General features: G+C 46.7%; 1 protein-coding gene across 2 annotated transcripts in view; it reads right to left on the bottom strand.

The window, feature by feature from the left end:
• The window catches only part of SREBF2 (sterol regulatory element binding transcription factor 2), a 39,767-nt gene that overhangs the window by 9,741 nt on the left and 9,682 nt on the right, over positions 1-20,344 (bottom strand). The window contains exons 4-14 of one of the 2 annotated variants that reach the window (XM_073327219.1): positions 15,250-15,396; positions 14,086-14,307; positions 12,610-12,724; positions 12,230-12,411; positions 11,140-11,332; positions 9,827-10,008; positions 6,318-6,591; positions 4,609-4,778; positions 2,923-3,091; positions 2,182-2,308; positions 145-254 (exon numbers count right to left, since the gene is read on the bottom strand). In XM_073327219.1, the coding sequence (XP_073183320.1) occupies positions 145-254; positions 2,182-2,308; positions 2,923-3,091; positions 4,609-4,778; positions 6,318-6,591; positions 9,827-10,008; positions 11,140-11,332; positions 12,230-12,411; positions 12,610-12,724; positions 14,086-14,307; positions 15,250-15,396 (1,891 nt within the window). The remainder of the gene's footprint in view (positions 1-144; positions 255-2,181; positions 2,309-2,922; positions 3,092-4,608; positions 4,779-6,317; positions 6,592-9,826; positions 10,009-11,139; positions 11,333-12,229; positions 12,412-12,609; positions 12,725-14,085; positions 14,308-15,249; positions 15,397-20,344) is intronic. The other variant, XM_073327220.1, reaches the window with a different exon arrangement.

Genomic DNA, 20,344 nt, shown 5'->3' with positions numbered 1-20,344 from the left:
CTCTGTCCCACCTCAGAAGGGGCTGCACATCAGCAGAGGCTGATTCCCCTGTAGTTAGTAAACCCCCAAGATGAAGCGTGCTTCAGAAACTGGGCTATCATTCAGAGTCCCAGAGATGGAGAGGCTTTGAACCACAACACTCACCCAGGGCCAACTTCAGGACCGAACTGCTATTGAAAGGTGGAGTCCCGCTTCCCATGGAGTCCACAAAGGAGTTGACTAATTTCAGGTACTCCAAAGCACTAGAGAATTCGCTGGAAGCAGAGGCAAGACAAAGACATTCACTAGGCAGCAAGGCATGAGATGCCACATTTACAGCGTGTCACAATATAATCTGTATGAGTCGCATTTATAAGCGCCACCGACCCACTAGGTTAGTGAGTTAGGGGACAGGTACAAGAGTTCAAGCTCTGAGTAGCGCTGCTTTACTACAAGCAACCTTCCCAGGCCTGGAAGAATATGACTGGGTCAAGAGGAAGCCCTGCTGGGTATGTCTACACTGCAACTGGGCGAGTGCCTCCCCACACGGGTAAACAGACTCATGCTACCTCGAGCAGTGTGGACATCGCAGCTCCAGGGGAGATTGAGGCTAGCCACCCGAGCTCAGACCCAAGGGTTGCACGGGCTTGGATTCAGGTGGCTAACCTGAGTGTTCACCGGCTCTGCATCCGCCACACTTCTTTTTAGTGCACTAGCTCAAGTGAAGCTACCTTGTGTCTGTCTACCCATGCTGAGATGCACCCTCCCAGCCGCAGTGTAGATGGATCCTCAGTCCCCAGGGGGCAGCGTTAGCTAGTGCTTCACTGTCAGCATAATCAGGGCTAGGAGTACACTCCGTACCAGCCCCAAGGTCACAACACACATGTGCTACTTGCTCTTTTAGTCCGTTGATAGGTGGGAAAACACAAACTGTAAAACAGGCTATTTATTATGGGAAGGACTAGTTGGAACGAACAGAGGAGAATTAGTGTGTGTAACAAGTGACGTTTATGGGAAAGCGAACATTCGCTCTAACATTTTAATTAGCACTTTAAATTTTACAGATGCTGTCTGGAAGCTGCCACCCTTCTCTCCAGTATCTGACACCTGCTGACATTAGGTGTGACAGTATCACGAGTCCTTTATAGGCTCCTTTCCATGCGTAGCTTCCAAGGCAATCTGAACTACATTTCAGCAAGTCACAAAAGCTATCAAATGTTCTCGACCTTGGCCAAAGACAACAGCACATGTTGTACTTATCCAGTTCCTTTGGGTCTGTCAGAGGATTTTGGGATGCTGTCCATGGAAAATTTATTAGTGTTAAAGATATCCCTGCCAATTAGAGACCTAGGGCTACCTTCTCACAGCAGGCCACGCACAGTGTAGAACACCTTGCAACCTTTCCACCACATTAACAATAGCAGTGGCTTGTCATACATCGATTTCAATGAGCTGGATCAAGTTGTTTGTCACCCACTGGGACTATACCAGTACTTAGATGTACAAACAAAAATGTAACTAAACCTGCACTATAATAAAAACTATACTTTTTCCTAACTGATCGGGGGGTGGGGAGGGGAGAAGTGCAGTGTCCTCTTGGCTCTCACTCCTCTTTTGTGGGGGGCAGATCACTACACAACTTCAGAGATTTATGAGAGACAATTAGGACTGGTCTAGGACAAGGCATGACCATAGTTCAGTCCCAAACTAGACATGGCTTGGAGTATAAAAAGCAGTTCTTTCCTTTCCCTCCATTTCACTCAGATATGGAGACAGAGACCAACAACAAAGACCGCAGCCGAAGCCTGCTCTGCCCCTCACACATCTATATATCTTGGTTTGGTTTACACTGCTGGTAAATGCAAGCTAACATTTTGTATTTAGCTATCAAGATACTGACAAGCAAATGTTAGGCATGGAGCCAGTGTATGTCACCAGGTCTCCCCCACCACCAAGTGCCTGGGCCCAAAATGGTTACACTTGAATTTGAAGGAGAAATCTTAGCTGTGGTGGGGGAAAGCTTGGCAGGTCCTGAGTTCAAACCCCGCTGATGATCACAGTGGCCCCTATCAGTTTGATTGAAAAGATGTAAGTTAGTCATTGGCCTCAGAGCTCCTAGTAAATTATGAATGCAGCCCTTGATGCCTCAGAGTATTGGGTTCCACTCATCTAGACAGTAATAATCTACGCATTGAAACTTACCAGGGCTCCGGCTCCTCCTCCTCCTGTCCCACAGCCCCTTTCCTGGCCTGAGGCTTCACAAGGGAATCCACAGCTCTCTCCAACAGATTCTCACAGAATGCCTGGTGAACCTGGGCTATGGGATCAGCTGGAAAGAAGAGAACAAGAGTCTTGCTCTTCTCTTATTCACAAACCCAAGCATCTCCAGACACAATAAGACCAGCTGGAGGAAGGAAGCAGACTCCAAGACAGAAACAGCAGGAGCCAGCAAGAGGGATGTTCTTGAGGGACTGGTGCAGGGAACTAAAAGATACCAAAAACTTTTGACATATTCAAAGTAACCCTCCATACCTCCGTTGATTTGTTCATTATTAGTGATCTAGCTCTGCACAGCCAGCCCACAGATCCCAATCAGAAATGCCACTTCACCCGTGCAAAAGAATGGGTAGGATACTGTTCTAAAGAGAAAAGACCATGGTTTTACCCCTCTTAGTCACTCAGCCCCACACCTTGAGGGAATGCTGCTCTGTTATGTGATTGGAGGATAGAGGCAGGACTATGTGTAGAAACAGCACACAACAGGAAACGAAGGGATTAAACTTCGTGTGTGTGTGTGGGGGGGGGGGTGATTTTGCAGGAATTAGAGAATCTTCTGGGATCGGGTACTGCAAGCTGTCCCAGATATTGGAGTGTAGAAAAGAATCCCTGTGCAAGAGGTTGGAAGGTCATGCATTCGAGGGTGTCAGACACAGTGGTGCTTACCTGGGTTCCTCGGGGCACAGTATAGACTCTCCTTTGTAGCAGATTTCACAGTCCAGCTCCGTTCCACAAAAAACCTCTGTCCCAGTGGGTGACACAGCCAGCGCAGGGAGTCGGGAATGGCGCTCCGCTCTGAGCTACACAGGCTCTGGGCCTTATTTAAGAAATAACCCTGGGAAGAAAGGAGAATGGTGCCAAGAAGAAGGAGACACACATGCAAACATCATGCATATGACTCAGTGACAGTAAGCAGGGGCAAGGTTCATTACAGGCCAGCTCAAAGTAATTCCAATTAAGTGGAATTGTTGGGCACCACTGTGAGAATCAAGGTCAGACATACCATGGGGAAAATAGAAGGGTCTAAACTCCAACGAACAAGCAATTGAATCAGCTGACTGTATACAGTATTACTGTACTATAAAAGCATACAGTAACATTTTATGAAAGCAGGTCACACTGGTGATTAATATCATTATGCAATGTGTATATTAACACTATGAAGAATTATGGATACTCGCTGATATTATGCTTTGAAGTCCATGACCAAACAGAGAAATAGGTTAAATACCTGTCTCCAGTGTAATTTAAGTAGTGTGGAATCAAAACAATGGAAGCCCCATTGACATACAAATCAGCAGGGGGATGGGAAGTGCGCAGGAAGGAAGCACAGCAGGAAGCCTTACCGGCTTTTGATAACAGAGACCATGAACATTGGGGGGGTGGGGGGTGGGGCCGCAAAAAGGCATTTGAGTTATCCATCCCTTGGGAATCAAAGGTCTTGAAAACACAGAACATTGGATCCTTCAAGCAAAGGGGTTGAAGTCTTTGGGAATTGAGTTTAGGTGAGAAACCTGCTTAGGTAAGGATCGTAACTTGCTGCAGTTAAGTTTTAGTCTTAGAAGCGTATTTTTACTTTTGTTTGCTTGTAACCCTCTCTCTCTTTGTGCTGTATACTCGGTAACACTTAAACATGTGTCCTTTTGGTAAATAAACTTCAATTTACTTTCACTCTAACCCTTTCCAGTGCACTGACTGAAATAAGAGTGTTTGTCAAACCTCAGTTAAACTCATGAGCTGCAGTGTATTGTCTCGCTAAAGGAGCAACGAACTGAACTTCTGAGTGTGTTCAGTAAAGGGAGAGATGCCTCTGGGGAACTCAGGAGTTGGGGTTCACGGTTATCTGCAAGGCAAGGTTTGGACTGGCAGAGTCCTGAAGAGTCTGCTGGCAAGGCAGACAAGCTGGTGCATCAGGGAGCTGTCTCACAGCTTAGCTGTAGCAAAGCTCTCACTTGCTGAGGCTGAGAGGGGAACATAGTAACTCTCAGTTCTGGGAACCCTAGTAGATTGTCACAGGGAGACGGTTTTGGGGAAATTCGGGACTGGGAGAGTGTTGGGGTCACTCTGCAAAAAGTAACCGGGTGGTAGAAGACAGGGTGTGACCTGCATGCTTGTAGGCTGGCTGTTGTTTCAGGGCTGTGAGCCATGGCAGCATAGCATTGAAGGCACCCAGAGCAGCAAGGCAGGTGGTGACAACCCCTCACTGGTCTGGGTTGAACCCAAAGCATCACAACCACCAACACCTAACTATGCCCCCTTTGGCTAAACAGCAACTGACTGGAGATACGCAGGCCTCCTCTGCTCAGAGCTCTGCTGGGAGGCTCTGTGGGGAGAACAGCGGGACTCACTCACCGCCAAGAAGCCCAGCTTGCCTCCGCAGCGGGTTTTCAGGCCGACAGCAGCAGTCAGGTGGATTTCTGCCATCATGCTGGGTGGGATCTTCTCCTCTGCACACTCAGCCAGATTCACAGCGCACAGGGCCATGTGCAAACCTGAGTAGGCCGAGCTGGATGGAAGCTTACCTGTGCCGGCAAGAGAGACGAATTCACCTCTCCTATACAGTCACCATGCAAAACCGATCCGAGTGCAACTAATACAATTACCATGCATCTCAAAGCCTGCACCGTACATGAACTGGACCATCTTGGCGGAAAAAGTCTATAGTGCCATAGGCATCATGACCCAGAGCTCTGTGTATCCTGCACACGTCATCACTGGACTAGCCAGCTTCCTTCGGGGCCCAGAACTGTACAGCTATTTGAACAGCATGATCAAGAAGGGTGGAGAATTGCTCAGGGTGGTCCAAGGTGGCCTAACTAGCATTAAGGGGATAAAATTGGCAAAGGGCAGCTTAGGCTACACATCAGGATGCGTCAGTGGTTTGTTAGACCGTGAACTATTCTACCAAATGAAGTGGTGAAAGCTCCACTCATCACATAACGATCCCCAAAAGCTCATCAGTGCGTACATACATGTAAACAGAGCTTCAGAAGCGAACCACACCTATTGGCTGATGCAAGCCTGAGAGTGTTGGTGGTGGTCTCTGCTAATCTACTCCTCCCCCCCAATCTCTGATTTTAGGTGGTTCTTCCAGTGATTAGCCTGGTACCAGCTTCCACTTCCCCTGCTTAAACGACATGAGTGAATTTGACCCTCACGGTCCCCGCTAGCAGCAGTGAACACTGACAAGACTCAGGTCCATTCTCAATCTGCTGCTGCATGGGAAAGCTCCGAGCAGCAGCAAAATGGCTCCAAGCCGTCTTTCAGCAGACGCCACGGCATCCGTCCCTGCTGTTCATGTCTGGAAGATTATCTCCACAGCCGTAAGGGCTAGAAACAATGTTTATAATTTCAATGAAAGCTTGGATTCTATAGCAGTTAATGGCAGCCACCTGGGAAAGCCTCTTGCTCCCCAGGGACAAGCTGATTTTTCAAGCCCAATGTACATGGATCACTTACCACGGAAACCTGCCAGGTGGACTACATCAGCTGTGTGACAGCATCCAGTAATGCCACCCGGCAGTTCAGTGGAGGAGAGTCAGAGAAACCCAAGGTTTTATTGAAAAAAACATTAATTTTAGGCTGGCATAACCAATCTGGAATATGCCCAGGGCACCTGCTAAGAGCTTACCCTTGCAAAATGTGCCACGGGGCATTCTGGAGCCCATCCATGGTACAATTACAACTGAGTAGGGCTATCGGGTTACTACGTGGTTAACCCCCCACCCAGTTCGACACACTTCCATTTTGTGGTGTAGACAGGCCCTTATAAGAGTGTTCCATCATGCCAACTAAAGCCCTGGAGGTGCCTTACAGATCACAGCACCCCAGAGGTGACACTATTGCCCCAGGAAAGGTGACGCTTACTGAGCTGTTCTTCTGAATGGCATTGTTCCCTTGTGACATTTCAAGTCAGTCTGTGTGTAACTTGTCCTTTGAGCTAGTAGCAGATTTGGGAAGAGCAGGACAAGGAGCCCTTCCAAGGACCCCATGAGAAGGGTAGCTACGAGCACCCTCACTCTGTCAGGGGAAGACAGTCCCACTTCAACCTCTGCCCTTACCTGTGATGTGGAGCTGATGGAGCTTGTGATATGCCAGAGCTGCATCCCGAGCACTGGTCTTGGCCTCATCCTCAAAGCCAGCAGCAGCCTCTCTTGCTCGCTGTCGCCGTGACGTCCTCTTCAGTAGCCAGCGAACCAGCCCCAGCTTCTGCAGACTGTAGCGGATCACGTTCCAGGACAAGCTGCAGGCCAAGTCCAAGCGGGACGCAGGCAGCGCTCGGCCCAGAACTGACAGGCAGATCTGCAGATTTGATGCAGCTGCTGCAAAATCCCCCTGCAAACGCAATGGTGAATGGTTAAACAGAGATCATTTAAGCTGGTGAATGGGGCTGCACTGACAGTCCTTGAGACCAGAGGGCTCTATTTGCCCCCAGAACACGTACAATCTAAGCAGAGGCAGTGCAAGCTTCTTCCATGCACCTCCACACCCATTTTCACCCCCTTCCCCTCCCAAGCCCTGAAGCTCCACCTCCAGGAACCAGGAGAGTTAAGTCTCCATGGCCCATGTAATCTGACAACTCTCAGCTGAGTGCCAGTGAAAACTCATGGCGATCGGGGGAAGTCCCGGACAACTGGAAAAAGGCTAATGTAGTGCCCATCTTTAAAAAAGGGAAGGAGGAGGATCCTGGGAACTACAGGCCAGTCAGCCTCACCTCAGTCCCTGGAAAAATCATGGAGCAGGTCCTCAAGGAATCAATTCTGAAGCACTTAGAGGAGAGGAAAGTGATCAGGAACAGTCAGCGTGGATTCACCAAGGCCAAGTCATGCTGACTAATCTAATTGCCTTCTAAGACGAGATAACTGGCTGTGGATGAGGGGAAAGCGGTGAACGTGTTGTTCCCTGACTTTACCAAAGCTTTTGACACAGTCTCCCACAGTATTCTTGCCAGCAAGTTAAAGTAGTATGGGCTGAATCTGATGATGAAATCTGATGAGGTTCAACAAGGACAAGTTCAGAGTCCTGCACTTAGGACGGAAAAATCCCATGCACCGCTACAGACTAGGGACCGAATGGCTCGGCAGCAGTTCTGCAGAAAAGGACCTAGGGGTTACAGCGGACGAGAAGCTGGATATGAGTCAACAGTGTGCCCTTGTTGCCAAGAAGGGCAGTGGTATTTTTGGCTGTATAAGTAGGGGCATTGCCAGCAGATCGAGGGATGTGAACGTTCCCCTCTATTCGACATTGGTGAGGCCACTTCTGGAGTACAGTGTCCAGTTTTGGGCCCCACACTACAAAAAGGATGTGGAAAAATTGGAAAGAGTCCAGCAGAGGACAACAAAAATTATTAGGGGACTGGAACACATGAGTTATGAGGAGAGGCTGAGGGAACTGGGATTGTTTAGTCTGCAGAAGAGAAGAATGAGGGGGGATTTGATAGCTGCTTTCAACTACCTGAAAGCGGGTTCCAAAGAGGATGGATGTAGATTGTTCTCAGTGGTAGCAGATGACAGAATAAGGAGTAATGGTCTCAAGTTGCAGTGGGGGAGGTTTAGGTTGGATATTAGGAAAACCTTTTTCACTAGGAGGGTGGTGAAGCACTGGAATGGGTTCCCTAGGGAGGTGGTGGAATCTCCTTCCTTAGAGGTTTTTAAGGTCAGGCTTGACAAAGCCCTGGCTGGGATGATTTAGTTGGGGATTGATCCTGCTTTGAGCAGGGGGTTGGACTAGATGACCATCTGAGGTCCCTTCCAACCCTGATATTCTATGATTCAGTGTAGGGACTTGTCTACACCAAATTTTGTCAGCAAAAGTTATGCCACTTTAATTAAAATTGCTGCTGCATGTCCACACTAGCTCCTTATGTCAGCAGAGTGCATCCACACTAGCAGTTCTAGCATCGAAACAGAGCAGTGCACTGTGGGTAGCTATCCCACTGTGCAACTGGCGACAGCATGCTTTGGGAAGGGTTTGCAATGCCTCATGGGGCAGGTACAGCCTCACATGATGCAGGTTTCTCAATCCCATGGTTCAGGGAGATCCTAGTAGATTGTCAGCTGCTTTTCCAGCTGAGGTATTTGGGGGGGGAGGGAGAGGAGAGTGGTGTGTCTGGGGCAGGGGAGAGAGCAGGCTGACCGACCTATCCTGAGGAAGGGGGAGGGGGACACCCTCACCCGCCGCCGCCCCCCCCCCCACATCAGCCCCCAGCTCTACTCTACTCGGCACAGCAGTTTCTCCTGAAGCAGCCCGTTCTGCTTGCCTGCTTATGGTTCTGTGATCCCCGCAGGGAGCGGCATCCTGAGCAGCTCTGGGAGCTCTCTGTGCTGAGGAATGTCAAAGCAGCACAAGCAGGCCACTGTGTTCCTGCTGCACATCAGAAAAGCAGCATTCCACGTTAATGATTTGATCTTTGACAGCTGAGCATGACAGATACTTCCCAGAGCTTTGACAGGGGCGGGGCGCAAGCCTGCAGGGCAGCAGAGATCAAAACAGTGAGCAGCGCGGTCACGGTTGCATTGTGAGATACTGGTGGACGTCGACAAAACAAACAGCAGTGTCTACACTGATGCTTTGTCACTTTAACTTTGCGGCAATAGGCTTTGTGCCTCTCGTCGAGGTGGTTTTATTTTGTCGGCAAAACAGAATAGTTTTGCTGCCAAAAGTAGCTTTGTAGTATGTACCCCTCCCGTTTTGTCGGCAAAAGGCAGCTTTTGCTGACAAAACTTTGTAGTGTAGCCAAGGCCTAGGCTTTTTGAGGACTCCTGTCCATTACGAATTGAACAGACTAAGTACTCAATGTTAGCACCAGCTGGGATCAATCAGCATATCTCCACCAACTTCAATGCTGATTGACAACAGCTGACGATCTGAGCCCACAGATCTGAACCCACAGATCGAATACCTGGACATGCTGAAGGCTGAAAAAGCAACTGTGAGAAACAGAGAAGCTTGGGGGAGAGGCAGGGTTCAGTTGTGGCAAAAGAGGTGGAAGCACTGAGCCCCCACTATCAAAGACAGCACATTGCTTCAGTGCCAGAGAGCAGTACAGAAAGCTCTCCTGGGGGGCTGGAGGGCAGGGGAACTGTGATGGTCATAAAATAGGGGGCCTTTCGCAACGAGGGTGCAACCACAGGAAAGCTGTTCAGTGGCCTGTGGGCAGCAAGTTGGTGGATTCAGTCTAGTTCTTAATGAGACAAGCGCCTACGCTAAAAATCCCCAAGCAGTGCAGCTGACCCTTTGCTGGCCAAGTACGAGCAGGAATGAAGACTGAACTCCCCTCACTCCCCCAGAGGCTGCCCTGCAAGGCAGGAGTGAGGCAGAGATGCAGGGGCTGTAGATCGGAGGCTTACAGCGCTGCTGTCTGTGCTATACACATTTAGTAGTTTGATGTTTCGCGCAGACTGGTGTCCTTTATCTGGCACCAATTCTCTCCATGTTTTCCACTTCAAACTGCACAGGAAGGTTAACCCTAGAAGTGCTGGCATTCTCCCAAGTGCCAGCCATCGGCACCTCCAAAGGGTTTACTGGGGGAAGGGCAGGATTTGCTCTGTATAGTGAGGGGTTGCTTTACCCTTGCCAAATCCAGGTCAGCCTGCTTGCGATGCCGCCAGAACATTACAGACGAGCGGGAGTGCAGCCGCGTCACCGGCTCCCCATGCACAAGGAGCTTTATAAACACACTCAGGACAATTACACCATTCACCAGCCACAACAGCAAAGTGGGCATCATCCAGCCAAACCAGCCGCCAGCACCTGGCAGAAAAAGAGAAATACAGAGAAGTCAGCCTGGATAGCACAAGTTCAGCAGGCAACAGGTGACAAATCTGTCCAGCCCTATCAACATACCACTGTGACTTCGTTTCACATGTCCTGAATCTTGGGAAGATTTGATTTTCTTCAACTGACTGTAGTTATTGATTTCTCTCCATCTGAACACTGACTCAGATGCTTGCAACATTAAAAAAAATCTCATTTCACAAAGTTAATTTAAAAAAAACTAAACTTCCTCTTGAGGGGAGGACTGCGCAAGTGGCTCTAGTGAAGCACTGGGCATCCCAGGATGCTTGATGCCTGAAAGGGACACAGTATGATATTAATTAAATGCACAAAGGTAAGCTAGTGCAACAAGAAGGCTGCATAGTCAGGGAACTGCAGACGTCCCTACAGGGTTCCTGGTCCTTGTTAAAAGTGTAATTTAACACATCTGTGTAGGCTGTTAAACACACCATAAACCAAACAGTCTGGGAAGCACAGCCAAGTTAATATTGTGCCAGGAGCCATGATTTCTGCATTGATTTTCACAAATGACTTGATTTGTAAATTATGAAAAATGACTAGAGATATAGAAAGTTCACCCTTATGGAAATAGAAAAAAGTGACCTAGTTCAAAACTCCACGACATCTGTCCAACCAGGGTAGCTTGTGGTGATGGACTACAGATAGGTACTTTCTGGTAGCTCACTGGACTGTTTGATTTTACCACTCCTAGTTTTTTTCTAGTAAGTACTAATCATGCCAAAGCACTCACTAGTCTATTCAGGTTTCTGACCTCCCACTTTGCCAGGGTTCTAGCTCACTGCTACAATACTTGGTAAACAAAGGAGGCTTGATGCTCTCTGAAAGTCTGTTTTCAAATGACAGGTTTCAGAGTCGCAGCCGTGTTAGTCTGTATCTGCAAAAAGAACAGGAGGACTTGTGGCACCTTAGAGACTAACAAATTTATTTGAGCATAAGCTTTCGTGAGCTACAGCTAACTTCATCGGATGCATTCAGTGGAAAATGCATCCAATGAAGTGAGCTGTAGCTCACGAAAGCTCATGCTCAAATAAATCTATTAGTCTCTAAGGTGCCACAAGTCCTCCTGTTCTGTTTTCAAATGGTTACCTGACTCGAAGGCCAGCACATTCCTTCCAGAGCCATGGTGTATAGGGCTGTCTGATTCGGGCATCCCTCGGCCCTCCAGGAGGGATGTCAGAGGGTTGAAGGAGAGGCAGAGGAATGTGAGGGCACAGAGAAGTATTCGAGAGCGATCCACCATGCCAAGAGCCACAGGGGGAGAGTCGGGTTCGTCTTTAACCTTTACAAAGGGCAGGGATGGAGAGAAAGAGCAAGAAGAGAAATAACTTTAAACACACTGTAAAACAGCAAGTGTGTGTGTGTGTGTGCGTACACATGTGCATGTGGGGGAGAACATGAGTTTCAACATATTTGACTAATGTCACCAAGAACTCTGGGGCAGCCTTTCCTGGCTCAGTAAGAGGGGCCCCCATCATTTCAGTTTCTTTGATTCCTTATTTTAGGCCAGCACTAAGCTTCCATCAAAGTCACATGCAGCCACCTTGCCCTCCTGCAGATCCTGCATAAGACTCATCTTGGTTGTGATGCCTACAAAATCCTTTTATCGGATAATACCTAGGCAGGTGGTGAGTTAATATTGCAACTACTCATGGGCTTATTGCCTGTAGAAGTTAGGCACATAGCTAGTTTGTGTAAATACATGCTGTTACTATTAACCCATCCTCCCTTCCTTCATCTCCTATTTCATCTATGTCATGTGTCTTGTCTTCAAGACTAAAAGCTCTTTGAGGCAGGGTTTTTTACTACATATATATCTGCACAGAGCTTAGCATGATGCAGCCTGGCTTGGTTGGAACCTGTATGTGCCATTGTAATACAAACAAACAAGAGCGAACATATGGCTCTCCCCCTGAAGTAGAGTCCTTTTAGACGAGAGTCATGTCTTGTCCAGAGAGAGTATCTTGCACCCTTTACAACAATCTGCTTTTCCTCCCACACCATCTCTTGCCCTACAGATCCTCTCCATTCCCTGCAGCCTTATCCTTCAGAGCTCTGTCAGCGCTGCTCCTGAATGACAAGCAGCTCGCACTGTTGAGACTCTCAAGGATCTAAAGTCCTGGCCATGACGTACCCTTGGAGAGGCTAGCTGCCTTGCTCTCCTGTTAACTACCATTACCTTTGCATCATCCAGGAGCGGGCTTCCCGGCTCAGAGTCAATGGAATAGGGGGAGAAGCCCTCCTGAGACCCCGAGTCAGAGGCCGGGGGAGACATCAAGAGAACATTTTGGTTGAAGTCATCCATCTTCAGGTCCACATCGTTGTCCACGAGACTGCTCAGGTCAATGCCCTTCAGCAGCTCTGCAAAGATCAGAGATTCCACTTACTACACACCTCTCGACCACGCCTTGTGCCATGCCCACTCTGCTCAGCTGGCCACAGAGATAGGGGCCAACACTGATCTGATTTCACATGCAATCTTTCATCATTGGTGCAAATGGGCAGGAGGAAGCACATGCTCCTGCTTCCTGGCCCGCTCCTGCCTGACTGACAACTTACTGTTTTTCTGGTTAGCCAGCTTCAGAACCATGTTCTCCTGTCTCAGCTTATGGTTGACCTGCTGTAGGTATTTAATGTAATCAATGGCCTTCCTCAGTACTCCAGATTTGTGCATCTGCATGGAAGCAACACGTACAGAAAGCAGTTTATAAGAGCCCTAAGCAGTGCCACCCTCTTCGCCATGTGATATACAGAGAGAGTCGAAAAATGACCATCCAGTAACACCAACACAGTCACTGAAAATGTCAGCGCTGAGGTCAGGAAAGATTACACTTCGAAAGATGCAGAATGGCTTGCTAACTAGAGCAGGAGTTACTGTGTCTGGGAACCATATGGGTGAACTAACATTTATTGGAAACAAACATTAAAAACAGTTTAAGAACCCCAGAGTAACAGAATTCAAGTCCAGCCTTAACCACAAAAGATACAAGTGCATAGCTAGAAAGTAAAGGGGCTCTTTTTAGGAGGAGCATGCTCTTATGGGTTAACGCTAGGACCATTTCTCACTCTTCCATTGGCTCACTAGGAGATCCTGAGCCAGTCCCATAACTTCTACATGCCTCAGACTTCCTAACCCACCTTCATCTGCAGAGTGAAAATATCTTACCCCTTAGGGGACACTGCTAGGTTTAGCTTGTAAAGCACATGGAGCTGCTCAGACACAAACAGCTATGGAAGCACAGTGTATCACCTGGATTTTCAAAACTCAAGTTTCCCATTTCCCCAGGCAATAGCTGATGACCTCACTAACACCAGAAGCAATGTTAAGAATTGCAGCTCCCTGATCTGCAAGAGTGATGTCAGCAAATAGTGCGAATGAAAGGGCACGACCATGAACTCAGGTCTTGAATGGTGGCAAAGCCTTTCACAGTGCACATTTTGCATTTGAACCAATAGTAGTTCTCACAAACCAAAGCAACAAGGAATCAAATTGCCCAGTTCCATGTAAAAAAATTGTTTTATATTGCTACAAATTTCAGTCCAAAGCTCTTTTGAGACAGTTTATAGGATTCATCTACCCATCAGGGAAACGCAGCCACTTCCAGGAAGCTACTTAATAGCACAGTACATTAAGAAAGGAAGCAAAGAATAACCTATTGAAACTACTGGGGAAAGGTGTAACAATGTAGTTAGCCAGGTTGGAATTTGGCCAGAGAGTTATTTAACACAGCTAACTCTTACAAAGGGCCCAGGGGATCCTTAACCTCCAAGACAGGTTAGGTTATGTGTTTTGTTACCTCAGTTTCCAGCAACATCATGGAACACTGAGCCAGTAGTATTCTTATTCATGGGTTTTCCTTGACAGTCTACTATCCCAATAAAATTATTATTATTAAAACCAACTATTACTAATAGCTTGCACCAGCTAAGGTCTCACCAGCGAAGCAGTCAAGCAGGATTCTTCTTATCTAACATCTGGAGGTGAGGGGGCTGCAGACCACACAAGCTTAATGACAGCAGCTTTCATCTCTTTACCTTGGCATCTGTTCCCATGACCAGGTCCTTCAGCTCAATGATCTTGTCATTTATAGATGACCGGTAGCGCTTCTCAATTATGTTATGGGTCGTCCTCCTCTCTCCTTCTTTGGGCGGTTCCAGCTGCTTGACCCCACCAGGCACCTGTTTGATGGGCATCTTTTCCTGTCCCATCATCATGGGCATCGTGGTCAAAATGGTCCCATTGCTGCCAACCAAGGTCTAAAAAGGCAGCGAACAAACAGCATTACTAGGAACAGCCAAGTTACACACGATATATGTGCCACATTAGAAAAACGAGTCTGAAAAATGAAGTGTGGAACCAGGAAATAAAAGGGTTACAAAGACCAAGGAAATACACCCCCCTCCCCAAGTCGAGGATAAGACACATTAGTAGAGCAATGCCATCGGCCGTGCCAATATTTGTATGGAGAGAAAGTACTTCATTCTCCAGGATTGCTGACCTAAGACTTTTCACCAGTGTTGAGTGACTTTCATTTGAAGATGTGAAAAACAAACCCAGGATCCTGCTGGATCCCAGAATCCTTTGTACTAACCAATGGATCTCCAAAGCTACCTTCATACAATGAGAAATAAAGCTCTTTGAGAATCCCTTTGTGGGAGAAGAGAAAAAACACACAATTCCACCAGCTAACAAGTATGGCCCAAGGCTTCTGTTCCATGAAGCATGCCTGACAGTTCCTGCAATCGCTATTACAGTTAAGTGTCACTGAGGATGCTGTTCACAGAGACATCTGTTTTTGAAATTTACCATGCCATTTGCCTCAACAATATCCAGTAGTAGCAAGTTTCAGAGTGTTCATTAAGGTTTCTTTGAGCTATTTTAAGTTTGCTACCTTGTAATTATGAGTGCTCTCCTGTTCCACTGAGCTTTAAAATGGCAGTAGATTATTTGGTCATGTTCCTCTCCAGCTAATGCAGGAAAAAGGTAAACAGGAGTCTACCCTTGGTCTTTGCTCTCTGGTCAGCAGACACTGCCAAAAATGCACAAACTGCATATGTAGCCTTGGTGGAAGAGAGGCTATTCCTCATCTTGGGCATGACCAGGGTAACACTCCAACTCCCTCCCATTGTCACTCATGGAGAGCACTAACAAACACTTAACAAAAGAGAGAGGCAACAACTTAGAGGAAAGGTTCATACCGGTACCTGCAGTGCCGTTGTCTGAATAGGGGTGGTCAGTGTAGTGAGGGCCGGATTATGAACTGCAGCCATAACTGGATTGCCATCTGCCTTCAAAGTTGTCAAGACAAGAGAATCTGTCTTTATGATCTGAGGCTGGACCAGGACCTAGGGGTTACAGAATATGGGAACACAGCAGGTGAGCATCAGGAAATACATCTCCATCTCCAGTAACCACAAACCTGTCACATAACAGACCTATCCGACTGCATGAAGAGTTGGTAGGTAGCAAAAGCCCGGGGTCTGTAAACCCTATTTCCCTCACCCCACATCACCAGGACTTTCTCCAAACGTCAGAAGTCAACACAAACTCCACAATGAGACAACCTGTACGCAAACCTGGAAGATGGGAAAGGGAGGAACAAGATGGCCACTGGTTTTCAAGTCATGTCAATTTCTATGGGGAAATTAACATGCAAAAGTAAAAGGGTGGGGTAAGTCTCCTCTCTGAGTGGTTGCACCTATAACTGGCTCCCCTGAGAACATACCTGATTTTACTGGGGGGAGCACTCAGTACCTAACAGGGCTAGACAGCCTCTGGCAGCCACCTGGCTTGAACACATCAGTTCTGGTGGTATTACAGACCACCAAGTCAGGAGGATGTGGTGGTGGTGGTGAACAAACAAATATCCAAAACACAAGCCTGATAGTAGTGGAGGTCTTTTCCAACAAATGTCTGAGTAGCTAAAGTAATACAGCAACACACAAAATCTCTAGTAAGTTCCTGGAACGTACTAGAGATAACTTTTTATTTCAGAAAGTGGAGGACATAAGAGGGGCAGCCATTTTAGATTTGATTCTCATCAACAGGGAGGGTTTCATTGTGGAGTTAAAGGTGGAAGGTAATTTGGGTGAAAAGTGATCATGAAATGAGAGATTCATGAGTCTAAGGAAAGGAAGGAATGACCGCAGGAGAACAAGGACAATGGACTTGAAAGAAGCAGATTTTAACGAACTCAGAACTGGTAGGTAAGGTCCCATGGGAAGACAATCTAAAGGAGTTCAAGTGATATGGCAGTTTCTCAAGGAGAGAATGTTAAAGTCACAACTGAAAACTATCCCAATGCAAAGAAAAGATAGGAAGAATAGTGAGAGAGCCCAATACAGCCCACCAGGACCTCTTTAATTACCTGAAAAATCAAAAAGGAATCCTGAAAAAAAAAAAGATGGAAACATGGACAAATTGCTAGGGAAGAGTACAACAAAGAAAGTACAGGCACATAGAGACAAAATCAGAACAGTCAAGGCACAGAATGAATTCCACTAGCAAGGAACATAAAAGGCAGTAAGAAGAGGTTCTTCAGACACAGTAGGAGCAAGAGACAGACAAAGGAAAATGTAGGTCCTCTTCTTAGCAGGGAAGGAGAGCTAATAAGTGGGGACATCAAGAAAGCTGAGAAGTTTAATGCTTATTTTGCTCCAGTCTTCACTAAAAAGTTAATGGTGACCAGATACTCAACATAATACTGACAACAAGGGGGAAGGAATGCAAGCCAAAATAGGGAAAGAACAGGTTCAAGAATATTTAGATAAGTTAGATGTATTCAAGTCAGCAGGGCCTGATGAAATTCACTCTAAGGTCCTTAAGGAACTAGTTGAATCAATTTCTGAACAGTTGCCAGTCATATGCTCCAAGAATTCTTGGAGCATGAGTGAGATCCCAGTGGACTGGAGAAGGGCAAACAGTACCTATCTTTAAAAAGAGGAACTAAGAGGTCTTGGGGAATTATAGACCAGTCAGCCTAACTGATACCTGGCAAGCCCCCAGGAACCCCTGCCCCATCCAACCCCCCACTTTGTCCCCTGACCGCCCCCAGACCCCCCAGCCCCTGCCTCCCCCCCGGCTGCCCCATCCAACCCCCTCTCCTTCCTGACTGCCCCCCCCGGGACCCATGCCCCCACTCCCCACCCTCTGACTGCCCCAACCCCTATCCACGCCCCCAGCTCCTGACTATCCCCCGAACTCCCCTGCCCTCTATCCAACCCCCCCCCCCCACCTCCTTACCACGCTACCTGGAGCGCCAGCGGCTGGTGGCGCAGCTGCACCAGGATAGGCAGCCGCGCAGCACAGAGCACCAGATCAGGCCGGACTCTGCAGCTACGCTGCCCCAGGAGCTCGCAGCCCCGCTGCCCAGAGCATTACACCACTGGCACAGTGAGCTGAGGCTGCAAGGGAGGGGGAGGGGTGAGCCTCCAGGGCCAGGAGCTCAGGGGCCAGGTAGGATGGTCCCGCAGGGCAGATGTGGCCCATGGGCTGTAGTTTGCCCACCTCTGATCTAAAGGATAATGGGTTATACGTATACCCAGCATGGAATTTGTGAAGAACCATGCCATTTGTCAAGAACATGCCAAACCAACCTGATTTCCTTCTTTGACAGGGTTACTGGACTAAGAGATAGGGGAAAGCTGTAGATATGGAATAGCTTGATTTTAGTAAGGCATTTGACACAGTCCAACGTTACATTCTCATGAGCAAACTAGGCAAAATTACTCTAATGTGGGTGCACAATTGGTTGCAAGACTGTACTCAGAGAGTAGTTATCAACCATTTGGTGTCAAAATAAAGAGGTGTACCTAGTGTGGTCCCACAGGGGTCAGTCCTGAGTCCAATACAACTCAATATTTTCATTAATGACTTGTTTAATGGTGTAGAAAGTACACTTATAAAAATCTGCAGATGACACCAAGCTAGGAGTGGCTGCAAGCGCTTTTGGCATACAGGATTAGAATTCAAAACAACCTTGACAAATTAGAGAATTGTTTTGAAATCAACAAGATGAAATTCAATAAAGACAAATGCAAATTACTACACTGAGGAAAGAAAAATCAAACGCACAACTTCAGAATAGGGCATAACTAGCTGAGTGATCGTACTTCTGACAAGGATCTGGACGGTATAATGGATGACAAATGGAAGAGGAGTCAACAATGTGGTGCAATTGTGAAAAAGTCTAATAGCATTTGGTAACTGTTCTGCTCTATTTGGCAGTGGTGAGGTCTCAGCTGGAGTACTGCATCCAGCTCTGGGTGCCATACTTTAAGAAAGATGTGGACAAAGTCCAGAGGAGAGCAACAAAAATGATAAAAGTCTTAGAAAACTTGACCTACGAGGAAAGGTTCAAAAACTGGGCATGTTTAGTCTTGAGAAAAGATGACTGAGGAGATCCTGATAACAGCTTTCAAATAGGTTAAGGGCTGTTATAAAGAGGATGGTGGTCAACTGTTCTCCATGTCCTCTGAAAGTAGGACAAGAAGTAATGGGCTTAATCTGCAGCAAGGGAGATTTACATTAGATACCCTTATAGTTAAAAAGTTTTTCTTAGTAATGAAGCTTTGTAATAGGCTTCCAAGGGAGGCTGTGGAATCCCCATCATTGGAGATTTTTAAGAACAGGTTATACAAACACCTGTCTGGGATGGTCTAGGTGTACGTGGTCCTGCAGGGTGCTAGACTCAATGACCTCTCGAGGTCTCTTCTAGGATTCCATTATTCTCACCTATCGCCTGAGGATTACAATCAGGTTTTACCTCTATCAAGGTTCCTTCCCCACTCTGAACTCTAGGGTACAGATGTGGGGACCTGCATGAAAACCTCCTAAGCTTACTTTAACCTAAGCTGGTAAAAACTTCCCCAAGGTACAAACTATTTTACCCTTTGCTCTTGGACTTCCACTGCCACCACCAAACATTTATCTGGGTTTATTTATTAGGAAAGCGTTGTTTGGAAACATCTTTCCCCCAAAAATCTTCCCAACCCTTGCAGCCCACTTCCTGGGGAAGGTTTGGTAAAAATCCTCACCAATTTGCATAGGTGACCACAAACCCAAACCCTTGAATCTTAAGAACAATGAAAAAGCATTCAGTTTCTGAAAAGGATTTTAATAGAAGTAAAAAGTAAAAAAGAATCACCTCTGAAAATCAGGATGGTAAATACCTTACAGGGTAATTAAATTCAAAACATAAAGAATCCCCTTAGGCAAAACCTTAAGTTACAAAAAGACACAGACAGGAATATCCATTCTATTCAGCACAGCTTAATTTCTCAGCCATTTAAAGAAATCAATCTAACGCATATCTAGCTAGATTACTTACTAAATTCTAAGACTCCATTCCTGTTCTGTCCCCAGCAAAAGCATCACACAGACAGACACAGACCCTTTGTTTTTCCTCCCTCCTCCCAGTATTTTGAAAGTATCTTGTCTCCTCATTGGTCATTTTGGTCAGGTGCCAGCGAGGTTATCCTAGCTTCTTAACCCTTTACAGGTGAAAGGATTTTTCCTCTGGCCAGGAGGGATTTTAAAGGTGTTTACCCTTCCCTTTATATTTATGACAACCTCATTTGGCTGAAATAACCAGTTAACCCAAACTTCACTCAAATTGAAGCCAACAGTAAAGGGTGGTTACCCTTCATCCTAAATATTCTTCTTTGCTTTTCCATTTTTGCAGCTGTTTCACCATTCCTGATCCTGGGTGGGACAAGAAGTGGCATGATACAGTTTTGCTTAACCTCAGTAATCTCTTTCATACAGAGTGTATACCCTACGGTGAAGCACTTCACATAATAGCAAAGGGAGAAAACAGATCCCTTTACTTTTGTGGGTATATTTTCAAAAGATTTGATAGGAGATGAAGTAGCAGAGAAATACAGGAAGATGTTCCATATAGCAGAAGTCCACAGTGGAAAAGGCTCTAATAGCTGCATCGGTGAAATTTTAACAAGAATAGAAGAAGCAGATGTGTTATTGGCAGCCTAACCAGAAGTAGGAAGAATTAGAAATCTACCATAAAAGACTGCTAGCATGAGATTTCCAGTCTGGTTTGGCTGACCAAAGCAACTTAGACACACAGGATAACATAACTATGCAGCCAGACTTTTAGATGTTTAGTCAAACAGAACCTTGTGAAGTTTGCCCAGTGCTACATCTAATCGTGCTATGTGACAGGACAGATATTCCAAGTGGTATGTTCACAATACGGAGCTCCTTTGTCTGGGTTAAATAAAGCAAGATGTTTTTTTGTTTTTTTTGAAACAGAAAGATTTGTTAGAATCACTTTCC

The sequence above is a fragment of the Lepidochelys kempii genome, chromosome 1, assembly GCF_965140285.1.
Source record: "Lepidochelys kempii isolate rLepKem1 chromosome 1, rLepKem1.hap1, whole genome shotgun sequence".
In the NCBI taxonomy this organism is placed as follows: Eukaryota; Metazoa; Chordata; order Testudines; family Cheloniidae; genus Lepidochelys; species Lepidochelys kempii.
Note: the sequence above shows the minus strand (reverse complement) of the source record. Positions and strands in the feature narration are given on the sequence as shown.